The sequence below is a fragment of the Protopterus annectens genome, chromosome 3.part1 (assembly GCF_019279795.1).
Source record: "Protopterus annectens isolate FY-2018-M chromosome 3.part1, PAN1.0, whole genome shotgun sequence".
Lineage (NCBI taxonomy): Eukaryota > Metazoa > Chordata > Ceratodontiformes > Protopteridae > Protopterus > Protopterus annectens.
In genome coordinates, this window is record NC_056732.1 from 162,519,832 (window position 1) to 162,532,669 (window position 12,838).

Consider the following 12,838-nt stretch of genomic DNA (forward strand, 5'->3'; position numbering starts at 1 on the left):
ATTCTCTTATATGTCCAGTTGAATATAGCAAGTTCTTAGCTGGCCAAAGCTGAGGTTTTTAAGCAGAAAATATTTCACACTGTACCACTTAAATAGGCAAGGACAGGAAATCAAAGAATGTGTCTACCCCCACACCTGTAATTACTAGCAAATAACAAAATTCAGCAAACACTGACTAACTTCCAGTTCAGCTAATATTCCTTCCATACAGTTAAAAACAATTTAAATACTGTATTTTTTTGAAAAAAAAAAGAGCAGATAAAGGTACTTAAATTCTCTTATACGTCCAGTTGAATATAGCAAGTTCTTCGCCGGCCAAAGCTGAGGTTTTTAAGCTTTAATACCAAACTTCCTTATATTATATAATTTTTATTTAAGACAGCAAATGGATTGAAAGATTGTAGCCACTGTCCCTGGCCAATTATTTGGTGGCATTTGAGTGCTCTCTCGGCCATACTCTCATATTAATTGGTCTCATTGATTAATATTATATGCATTTGCCATAAAGGATCGATATCCCAGAGTAGCAACAGGAAAAAAAATGAGGTCACTGTATAAAATGTTGTACAGCAGTCTGTGTAACTGTAAGTCTTGTAATCTGTATAATTTTCTATCATTACCCAATGAGATGTATAAGCATGATAAGCGAGTGTAGTTAATGTGAAATATAAAAACAAACTGACTCATTTGAGCGGGAATAGTAAGTTAACATTACTACAATCAAGGCAAAGTTCACATTACAAGGGGCAGTGCTTTTACAAACTGTCAGAATAAGATAATCTGCTCTGAATTGGGAGTCTGCAGTCACTGCAGAAGTTTCTGGTGCTTGAAATTGTCCATCATTGTAGCAAGAAAGGCCTTGAGCTTCATGTGGTTATCTATACTTTTCAGGTTATTGGACTTTCTGAGGCACTTTAGAAAGGGTCCAAATAAAATGAGCAGATCTGATGATCTATTTTTTTTTTTCTTTTGTGGCTGTCAGTTTCATGGGACCTTAGTTCACTTAAACCATTTATTTTTCCTGGCATTAAGAACAAATCCTCTCCCACTGAGGGACTTCAAGAAGGAGAATAGTATAGTACAATTGTCAGGAAAAAACTAGGTATGATACCAGTGTACATGCCACCTTAATCCAGCTAGGGATTCCTGCATGGATCTTGGGGGGATGGTGAAAAATTGATCCTTCTAGTGTGGGAGACAGTAATATTTTTGAGCTACAAAATTTAAGTATTCCAATAGTCTGTTGTTGGAACATACTATAGCAATCACATTACAGTAAAACCTTTGAAATTGTTGAAAATCAAACAGAAGCACGTTATATTTCTAAGCATGTTATATTAATATGTATTTGAATTGTGATGTAGATACCTGGATTAAATGAGCTGTTAAATTTATTTATTTGCATCCAACAGCTGTCAAATCCTCCATATTACAGACCTAGTGATAAAGGCATAAGTTGTAATGCACTTAACAGTTTATCTGCCTTACGATATACAGGCACGTGATAATTACATTACATGAAAACCTACATAGATGCAGGTTTTGTGTGTGCAGCAGCCAAAGGCACATGTATCAGAAGATAACTAAATGTCATGAATTGTCTGTCTTACAAAATGTATGTACTGGCAAGGAAGGATGAAAAAGCATAGGTGTACTGCTATTTTAGACTAGCTATTGTTCTTTTGGTGCCTTTTGTTATGTTGGATACAGAATTTCATAGATGTTTGTTCTGCAGTGATTTGTCAGTACTTTCTCAGTTACATCTGATAACTTCAGAAGTGCCTGCATCTCTTAAAAAAAAAAAAAAAAAAAAAAAAAAAAAAGCATAATTTATGGGTTTTAATTGCTTTGTGTTGCAGATGTCCATTGGAAGCAGGTTTGCACAGCAGCAGCAAAGTAACAATACATGAATGTGATGAAGGGTCAGAGCCTTTGGGATTTTGGGATGCTTTAGGAAGGAGAGACAGAAAGGCCTATGACTGTATGTTGCAAGGTAATGAATCCACTTGTTAACTTCTATGCATTTTAATTTAGCTGATGTAAATGATTTTTAAACTAATGTTTAAAATGTGCCTTGGCAGTAAATTGTATATAGCAAGTTACCTTTAATTTTTCGTAACTTATGTATGTGTGTATGTACATCCTGTGGTTCTTGCCAAAAGGTGCCTCCTGTTCATTCTTCTCTAGTGGCAGGAGCTAGGCAAATTCCATGCAGTTGAGACCCTATGGTCCACTCGCTTCCCTGACTGGAAGGCCTAATCGGCCCATTTGTTTCCTGGAGAGATGAAAGTCTGATAGTAGTGATTGGGCCAATGTACTCTACTACTAGCCCCTGGAGCTTCTAACCCCTATGGCAGCTCTGTTAATCTCCACACACATCTTCCCTGGTATTACTACCTTTGCATGCTGGAAGTATGTGCCCATTAGGCTTGTACTCCACAGATGCTATGTACATTGTCCTCTCCAGGTGTCAATCAGCTGGTGATCCCCAGCATGGGTGAGGTTGTGGCAGACATTCACTCCCATCATCTCCAGCATACATGCCACTAATCGAACACTGTTCATCTTGTTGAAAGTCAGGGTTTTATCCCTCTGCTCCATAGCGGCAGGCAATAACATATTCTTTTGAAGGTATCTTTTTTGTTAATGTGCACTGAGGATAGATAAACAGTGACTATAAATAATACATTTTCACCATGGGAAGAGTAAATGCTGAAACTAAGCATACAATAGTGGTATTGATGACTAATAAATAATAGTTGTATTCAAAATTATTCAATTAAATCAAATCACCTGAGTAAAAGCAGTGTTTTCACACAGGATATCTCTAGCAGCTCATCTGGAGCTGCCATTGCTTTTATCATCCTTACCCAGTCTTCTCTGGACCTGTGCATGTTACCTTACTGGAGTCAGCATCCAGGACAGGAGTCATTGCATCGTGGTTTAAAGTCAGCAGAGCTGTAAGAAGGTCAGTGGGCAGTGCCACCATTTGGCAACCCTCATTTGAAGTTGAGAATTGAGTATTCTCATATTTGAAGACCAAAAAAAAAAAAAAATCTCTCAAAATGTTTAGGATAAAAAGTCAACTAAGAAAAAAGGTGTTATGCATATTCATAATGCCTCTTTTTCCATACCACTGTATCCATGCCTTTGATAAACTGCAGCAAACAGCTTTAATAGCTCCTAGCTGCAGTTCACTGAGTATCCAATAAATAAAAAAAATCTTCAGGTGAAATAAAATGCTGTTAAATATTGATCCAGTAGCTGTTTGTTAAACTGTGACAAAAGGCTGTATTAGCTCCTTGTTACAGTCCCTAACACGGAAGCACTAATGGACTGTTTTTAAGCATAACTGATGACACTAATTGCAATGCCTGAGTGTCACGTGTGTTACAGTGTCGATCACACTCCTAACCATTTATGCAAGGGACATCTACCCTTTGCCCTGCCCTTGCTGCAGCTTTGCTAATCAGGAGCACTGGAGGTTTTTTCTAATAGGTTTTCCAGCATGTCTTTGCAAGACCCAGAGGATGTGTGTCCTGTCCAGAGTAAAAGGCTTTTAGAATTTCCCTAGAGGTAGTCCCACTTTTTGGAAAGATGAAAAAGGAACGAGTTTTATAACAAACACTGAAGTAGTACTGCAAAGTTACAACCTCAGTAACTTTAAGTAACTACTCTGGTGGCGTTTTTGCTTGTGACTTTATAGTATTTATTTTACTCTACTAGTAGTTTTGTGTGTGTGTCTGTATATATATGTATGTCACTAGATTGCTGACTCACGAAATTGGCATTCAGATCATCAACCACAAATGGTCAAAACTCAGTTAATCAAAAAAAAAAAAACAGGAGGGCAGCACAGTGGCACAGAGGATAGTATAGTTGAATCACAGAGGCTCTCTGGTTCGATTCTTAGCTGTGGTGGCTTTTTTGCATGCATGTCCTCCCTGTGTTTCTGTGGGTTTCCTCTGGGTGCTTACCACATTGCAAACACATGCAGAAGGTGGACTAGACACACCAAGTTGGTCATAGGTGTGAGTGTGCTTTATGGAAGAACAGCTGTGTCAGAGCTAGCTACCCAGTGGTTTGAAACTTGGTTCTAGATGATTGTCACTATTGAAGTGACACCCTGACCCCATGTGCAAAAATGGAATAAGGGGCTGTGAATGGAATGTTTCATGCTGGAAGCAATCCCTCCCCACTAATTTAAATATATCAACTGCAAGATAGCAAAACAGTGGGGAAAGGTCAAAATCCCTCACCCCACTGTTTAGTGATCTTGCAAAACAAATGCCAGCATCCTGTGATGAACTGGCAGTTTGACAAAACCTTCCTAACTAAACGTTTAATGTAGCAAACATATGATCAGACACATGGAACCCACCTCTCTAAATGCAATGTGTGTATGTATATGAAAACTTTGTAGAGAGGAGGGAAAAAGGTGGCAGAATATCTTGAGATGTCCTACCATATCACTGTTGCAGTTTTCATTATACTAGGGAATATCCTTCTATTTCACTGTAGTAGTATTCATTACATTAAGAATCCCCCGCCAAGGGCAGCCCGACATCTTGCCAGTATATCGAAGCCTTTTGGTTGCTTTAAGGTACACAGTATGTCACATATATGCTACTTGCATATAGTGTAGGGCATAAAGGTGATATTTGGCCGTACCTTCCTCACTTCTTTGCGCCTTTCTGAATGCCAACGTCGATCTTCGATCTGAATGCTGTTTCATCTGCTGGTTACCAAACCGTTTCACATAAGTGCCATTTTTTCTTCTTATCTTCCCTTTTATTTTTTAATATGGGGTTACATGTCATCCAGAAAGGGAAAATGCCAGTGTGGGAGACAGATTCCCCATAAGGACCTTCACAAGCTGAGTTTGTTTTGCTTAGGTGCATCTCACGACCATACAATGTGCCCTATTTGTCAGGCTTTTGTCCCTGAAACTCTTCATAGTCATCTCTGCCTCCTTATTCATCTACTTGGAAAACCGACATCTTAAGTTGTTGGCTGTTAGGATTCATTGGCAGAGTCATCCTGGCCCAAGGGTCGCCTTTCTTTTAAGGAGGCCAAAAGAAGTTGAGTTGGATTTTACTGCTATACCTCCTCTGGAAGTCTCTGTTGAAGCTGGTGAAAGCCCAGAGAATTGCCCAGTTTGTCTGTCTGATTCCTCTGCCATGACCGCTTTAGAGACTGGCATGGATCCGGCTTCTTGCATCTCCTCGGAGACTCTGCAGACATCCATTTCATATGTTCTGGGGGAACCATGGCAGAAAGTATCCAGGGGAATGAGGGGTATTATGCAAATTATTGTTTGGGAGAAAATTCCTACTATGTTGATTGGGTGTCAGCAGAGGTCCGAACCACCTAAGATTTTTAAGGCGGATATCTCTTTAAAGAAAAAGCAGAAGACAAAGCATATTTCCTCTGCTCCTAAGGATCCTCAATGTGATTGGCAGGATTTTACACAGGGGTTACTTAATGCTGTTATGGCTTATGGCTTTGAAACCCCCTCAGGGAGTCTCTGTTCCTGCTCGCCCCCCGGTCCTCTACTCCTCTTGATGAGGACTTAGTCTCTGATGAGGAATCTTTTGCCTATTCCTCCCAGATTCCCTCTCCATTGGATTATGGTTTTGAGGAGGAAGACTCCCTTAGTCCAGACTTGCCTTTTGAGGAGATTTCCTTTGGGAATGCTCTCGCTCGTATGATAGATTTTTTTTTAAGTGGGTCTACACCTAGGTTCTGGTGTTCAGAAAAGGTATTAGGAACTCCTCTAAGTAGAGTTTCCATTGCCCTCTGCTGTTGCTGCTGCTTTGTTGGACATGTTTTCAGCTGTTTCTCATACTCCTGATTCCCAGCCCCCTGCTCCTAAAACACCTGATAAGTTTTATAAGGGGTCTGATTATTGTAAATCTCTTAACAAGTGTCCCTTTGCTACCCCTATGTTATTTCTGTTTCTTCTGATGAGCCTTCCAAGCTTTTGCCTTCAACTAAACTGCTTCCCTCTGACAAGGACAGTAGAACAATGGAAATATTGTGCAAAAAGGTGTACACTGCTGCTATTCTATCCTTTCAGGCTGTGAATTACCAAACCCATATGGCCAGGTATGGTAGCCCTTCTATCTCAGGATTTTCAAGTTAATTCAGACCTTCCAGATTCTGAGGGGAAGGCTTTGACCCTCTCTTTGTTAGGGTCCTCTTCTGACATAGTTCGCCATTCCATTAAATGTAGTCATGGCACAGCTGATGACTCTTCTAAGGCTGCTGCCTTTGGTTCTGGTTAAGGTTTGGCATAACCTTTGGCCTTTACCTGACAATGCTAAGGGCAAATTGATGGATACTCCTCTTAACAATAAAAGTCTCTGTAGTTCTGCAGCTGCTGAGCTTTTTAAGTCCCTGCAGGAGAAGGGTAAGGCTATGCAGGAATTAAAGCATATTTATGTTTCACCTGTTCCCAGATTTCTAAGTCTGTCTTTGTACGTAGACAGACTTACCCTCCTCCCAAATGTAAAAAAGAAGGGTTTTAGAAGGGCTTCTCCTGCTAAATCTTTTCAAAACCCAACAGCTCAGAAGCCTCCTTTTCCAGCCAAGCCAGGTTCTGTCTCTGTCTTCTTCCCTCCCTCCTAAGTCAGGTTCCTGTCTCCATCTTTCCCTGCCCCTTCACAATTGGTTAAAGATTACTTAGGATTCTTGGATTCTGTCCATCGTTTGTCAAGGGTACTACATGGATGGAAATCCTTTCCTCCTTTTTTGGGCATTCCTCAACCTCCTCAGAAACAGCTGCTCTTTTTTCCAGATGTTCTTCAGAGCCTTTTGTCTCAAGACTCCATCCAATCATTTTCTGCTCCTGAAAAAGGGAAAGGGTTTTATTCCAGAAAGTTTCTGGTTCCAAGGAAAGAACGCACCTGGAGAACCATTCTGGATCTTTCCTGTCTCAACAACTTTTAAATGTTCTCGCCTTTCAAATGCTATCCCTTCAAACCTTGTTTCCACTTTTTCTACCTTAGTCATCCTTGAGATCCAGACATACTAGGAAAGCCTATCTCTATATTCCTTTTCATGTCTTTTTGAGGAAAATTTTCTGTTTTTCTGTTTCTTCCATCTTTAGTTCTCTGCTTTGCCCTTTGGCTTGTCTACTGCCCAGGGGTCTTCAGCAAATGCCTCACTCCTGTAATTGCTTTTTGCATGATGAGGGGAATACAGATCTTTTTCTTATCTGGACAACCTGCTCATTCAGGCATCCTCTCTAGAGACCTTGCTTCAGCGTATTTACTACGCTATTTGCCTCTTACAGACCCTAGGGTTCACAGTAAATTTTCAAAAATCCTTCATGACTCTTCCTCAGGATCATGTTTTTCTCAGATGCAGGCTCCAGACCATTTCTATGCTGGCATCTCTGCCTCTTTCTAAGGCTTTAACTCTGATTGCATTTTTTAAACCCCTTCTTCCTCTGGTCTCCATAAACAGCCAGGAAGGCTGTAAAGACTCTTGAGTTCATGGCTTTCACTGTTCCTATGCTTCCTCAAGCCAGGCTTCATATGAGAAAGCTGCAGTGGTTCTTAAAAGTCAGTTTGGCTTCAATATTCCCATCCTTTGGACTTCATGCCTCAACCTAGAGCATCAGTAGTGGATTCATCAACTGTCTCAACCCAGGGCTTCCTTTTCAGCCTCCAGTCCCCGCTCAGGAACTATTTTTGGATGCCTCAGACATGGGGTGGGAGCTTATTTTGGCCATCTAAAAGTTGAGGGCCTTTGGTCCTTTCGTAAGCAGAATGACCATATCAACATCAAAGAGATGAGGGCTGCTTTTCTGGCTCTTCATGCTTTCCATTCTCTGTTTCTTCCAGGACCCCTCAAAATCTTTACAGCCAATACCACAGTGATGTGGTACATCAAGCAAGGAGGGGGATGGGGTCTTACTTGTGCTTACTTAGCTCTTCAGTTTTTGGATGTGGCTGTCCAGTTATCCGGTAACTTTTCAGGCTGCCTATATTCCTTCAGAACAGAACTTTGTGGACTCTCTGAGCAGGTCCATAACACAGACTCATGAGTGGATGCTTCACAGAGATGTGTTTCAGGACATTGTCCACTAGTGGAGCGCTCATTTAGATCTTTTTGCCTCCCCTGCAGACAACCTTCTCTCTTTTGCACCAGAGTCCCATGTCCTCTGGCTTGGAAGGTGGACACCCACTCTTTTTCCTTGGAAGGGGATGTTTCTGTATGCCTTTCCTCCCCTTCCTCTCATACTAAGGGTCCTGTACAAGATATAACAGGACACTCCCAAAATCTTGTTGGTGACTCCCTTTTGGCCCAGACAGAATTGGTTCCCTCTTCTGGATTTAGCCAAGAGCAATCACACAGGGTGGACCTACTCTAAGACTAGGGGGTCTCTCATCCATCCCCACATGTCCAGTCTTCAGCTGACACTTTGGGTGATAAAGGATTTGATCCCTTTTAGGCACCTTTTATCTGAGGGTGTGGTTCGGGTTCTGCAGGAGGCCAAGAAACCTACTACCAGGAGATTTTCTGTTTGTTTTGCTTGTAACCTGGATCCATATTCTGTGGATGTTCCTTTGATCTCACTTATTTGTGTGAATTGCTCAGTGCTGGGCTTGCATACTCTTCAGTTAAAAAGCCCACCTTTCAGCTATTTCTGCTTGTCTGCCTTAGACTCCTAGATTTGAGATCAAACAATTTCTTAAAGGTGCCCTTCATATTATGCCTCCCAGAAAGCCTATTCTTCATTCCTAAGACCTTCATTTTATTCTTGAAAAATTAACTTGGGTTCCTTTTGAGCCTGCAGCCTCAGCTTCATTACAGCATTCTACTTGGAAGACTTCTCTTCTTTTGACCTTTGCTTCAGCTAGAAGGATGCCTGAGCTTCAGGCCCTTATGACTGTACATCCTTTTTTGTTTTTTTTCATAGGGACAGGTTGTCTCTTTGTACTAATCCTTCATTTATTTCTGAGGTCATTAGTGAGTTGTCTCTTAATCAGACTTTTCATGTGCTCAATTTTTCCCCCTTCTCTGCAGTCTGCTAATGAGAAGGGTTTTCACACTTTTTGGATTTGCAAAGACAGCTGAGATATTATTTGGATAAAACTAGAACCATTGGTAAATCTGAGCAACTTGCTTATTTTCATCCTAGGTATTTAGGTTTAATTGTTTCTAAGCAAATTATTTTGATCTGGATCTCCAAAGCCATTCCTTTTGTTACTGTCTTCATGGGAAAAGTCTTTCTTCTCTTAGGGTTCATTCTACCAGGGCTGTAGCTTCTTTGGGTGCTTTTTTCAAAGGATTGGATACAAACTCCATCCTTGAGGCAGCTATCTGAACTTTTGCACATACTTTTACCAAAGATTATAAGCTGGATATTGTTTCCAGGGCTAGAGCTGGATTTGCCCAGACCTACACTGCAGGGTTTTTTTTTTTGACAGCTCTGCTGGACCTTCCTCCTCCCAAGTTTCCTTTTGAGTTTTTGTACTCTAGTGTAATGAATACTGCAACAGTGATATGGAAGGACGTAGTACAGTTGTGTAAAATATTACCATAACAGCAAATTTCCTTCCCTTCACTGTTGCAGTATTTGCTCTCTCCTTCCCTCCCCCCCCCCTTTTCTTTCTAGATGCACATGTCCCTGTTCTAGTCCTTGGGCTGTTGTTCCTCCTGGGGCTTCTGATTTCTGAGGAAGGTACACCATACGCCACCTTTATGCCCTATGTCGTGAACTGGCAATCTTCAAACACTGGACCCCACCCAGTTTGGGTTCGTGAAGGGCAGAGCATGTCTCCTGAACCTGATTGACTTCTTCAAATCAAACTCCAGAGCTGTGGACGAGAGTAAGGCAGTCCACGCAGCCTATCTGGACCTCGCCAAGGCCTTCAACACCATCTCCCACTCTGGAATCGTAGATAAACTTACTAAGCTGGGCATTAATCCCTACGTCACTCGGGTTGCCAACTGGCTTACTGACAGAACCCACACTGTAAAAGTAGCCGACTCCAGATCCAGACAAGTGGAGTACCTCAGGGTTCAGTGCTTTGACCACTCTTGTTTGGCATCTACTTCTCTGAAGTACAGGCCAACACTAAGGGACTCTGGCAAAGTTTGCAGATGACTCCAAACTGGGAGTCATTATTGAATCCCCAAGTGATGTGGATATTCTACAAAAGGGCTTTACAGAAACAGATGCTTGGTGCCCAACCCATGAGCTTAAGCTCAATGCCAAGAAATGTATAGTTATCCCCTTTGGGAAAAAACATGTACCCATGAATTGCCCCATAGGTGGCAGTACATTAAACAGTGGTCTCACCTTCGAAAACCACATCGCCACAACAGTCAGGAAATCCTTCTATGTGTCACACCTCATCACTAAGGGCTTTTCATCCAGAAAAAAGGAGGTCATTGCCCCACTGTACTCATCCCTCATTAGACCCATTACAGAATACAATGCCCCATTTGGTATGCACCTCTCAAGACATCTCCAACAACTGGAAAGGCCACAGAAATACCTCACTAAAAGAATCACAGGCCTAAAGCAGATACCCTATGCTGTCCATCTAAAAGAACTCCAGCTACACTCAGTCGCATATTGTCTACTCAGAGGTGATCTCTGCTTAACATACAAGGCCATGTCAAACCCAGAGCTGTTGGGACATGCTACACTTAAAAAAATCCCTCAGAGGCAGATGCTCCAGGGATGTAAACCTTGTCATCACAATGAACAAAACATGCTGGAGGGATAGGTTCCTGACCCAGAGAATCCACAGACTCTGGAATAGACTGCCTATACATGTCAAGCAGAGCGCCTCTTTGGCCATCTTCAAAAGGAACCTTGATGACTGGATGGGAGATAGGAAATTCACCCCAGGGAATCACGTCAGTCGCCCTGCTAGACAGGGGTCCAGGGAAGTAAATATTATGAATAGAAATAGCCAGGGAATTGTTATGGCTAGGCTTGTATAGGCCCTAGGGCCAATAGCCTAGTACCAACCTATGAACCATGTCCCTGTTACAACTTAAGGCTTTAGTATATGGGCTGGATGTTAGATTACCCTTGGCAGGGAATCCTTAGTGTAATGAATACTGCAACAGTAAAGGGAAGGACATCCACTGTTATGGTAAGATTTTACTTAACTGCACTTTTCCAGAACTGCAGCGTAAATTTGCTCTACCCCAGCTCCTATTTTGTCTTATCTGTTAGAAAATCTCTGTGGAAAACCTTTGGTATATTGCTTGCTGTGATGTATATGTTGGACAAGTAGTTTCACTTTCCCTCACTTGATGTTTCCTGAACTAGTATCCTGCTTCCACATTGGTAGCAATAGCAGCAGAGCACACAAAGTAGAGGACAGCCCATGACAGCAGAGACCTGTCATCATGAAAGGACATAACTTGATTTCTGAAGTGTATGTACACGATATCTTCTCTGGGTCTGTTTATTACAAATCATAATGTACATCAAACTGGCTAATGATGAAAACGTAACAGAAAAAAGTGAGAAAGCCTCCTGAGTCTGAGTTAGGCTTTTTCCTTTTAGAACTTAGATGATTTTATTGTGCCATAAGAATTGTTCCTGAGGTCAGTGTTCAGCATGCAGCCAGTCCCTTACATAAATGTGCAAACTAAGTACAGCTTATAACTGAATATTTAGAATTTATTGTCCAACCAATTTTAATTGACAACTGTTTCAGAGGTAGAACTTGCACCGATAGAAACCTTGAATCAGATATACATGGCAATTAGAATGTAGCAGACTACCAGCAACATTATATTTGGTTTCTGTAAAGGTTGGCTATACAGAACAGCATTATGTCAGAAATAAAAATTATATGTACTTTTCCATAAAAAAATACTTTTTTGTTACTAAAAAGATGCCACCATCAAAACTCCATGCACTAATCAGCGCAGCGTCATGGAATCCGCTTCAGCTTTAAGCTGAAATTTAATTCTTAAAGGGTAGAATCTTAGGTGAATTTTGTACCCTTGTTTTGAAAGTATAATTCACTATAACTTTTAGATAAAAATTGCAGTGTTTACAGGCATTTATCACAGTCTCTGTCATGCTGCACTATACTCATTTTGCATTGGGATAGGCATGTGACTTCTCTTCAGGGTTAGAAATAGAGAAGTAAATGTCCAGAATGTATTTGTATTATGTTGCGATTACATCAGAAGGAACAATTTGTATCTTCTGGAAAGGGAATTTTTTGTCACTTCAGATATGCTGCCAAGTGTGTGTTTGATGGTTTAAGTAATCTGTCATGGCAGCATGGCTCTGTGTCTGTACGGCTTCCAGTCCATTGTATTTCCTTCAGCTTGGCTGGTGTCTCTTGTCCACTGGTGGTCTTTGGTTATCTGCCCCTTAGCTAGATTACGTTTTCACAGAGGAGGAGTAGAAATGAGAAACATCACTTCTGCTCACAGCAGTTGGGTGTCCTAGTTAGATTTAGCCCTAAATTCCTGAGCCCGTCCAGTAGGCATTGACCATAACAGTTTAATGGGGGGCCAACTTCTGCATATATATGTAACCAGATATTAATTTTGTGCTGCTTTTCCTAGGTATTTTGAAGGTGGGGGGGTTGATATACTGCCTCTTGAACACAGACATACATTGACTTTTTAAAGTGACAGTGTGGTATTTTGCTGTTTGCTTTATTTCTCTTTGAAGGGCATATATGACTAATCTTCCAATTGAGGAATTCAGTGCATTGTGCACTTGAGTGCCCAGTTATAATCTCCTGAAAATTTTAGTTAGAATTGTCAAAGGAGCAGACATTGCCTTTATGCTTATCTTGTAGAGATTATACTGGTATTTCATTATGACAGTTTGGCA

General features: G+C 41.1%; 1 protein-coding gene across 9 annotated transcripts in view; it reads left to right on the forward strand.

Annotated features, from left to right (window-relative positions):
- Positions 1–12,838, forward strand: part of SVIL (supervillin) — a gene marked incomplete in the record, with an annotated part of 2,930,183 nt that overhangs the window by 2,760,479 nt on the left and 156,866 nt on the right. For all 9 annotated transcript variants that reach the window (XM_044066681.1, XM_044066680.1, XM_044066686.1 and 6 more), the window contains 1 exon segment: positions 1,860–1,993. In XM_044066681.1, the coding sequence (XP_043922616.1) occupies positions 1,860–1,993 (134 nt within the window).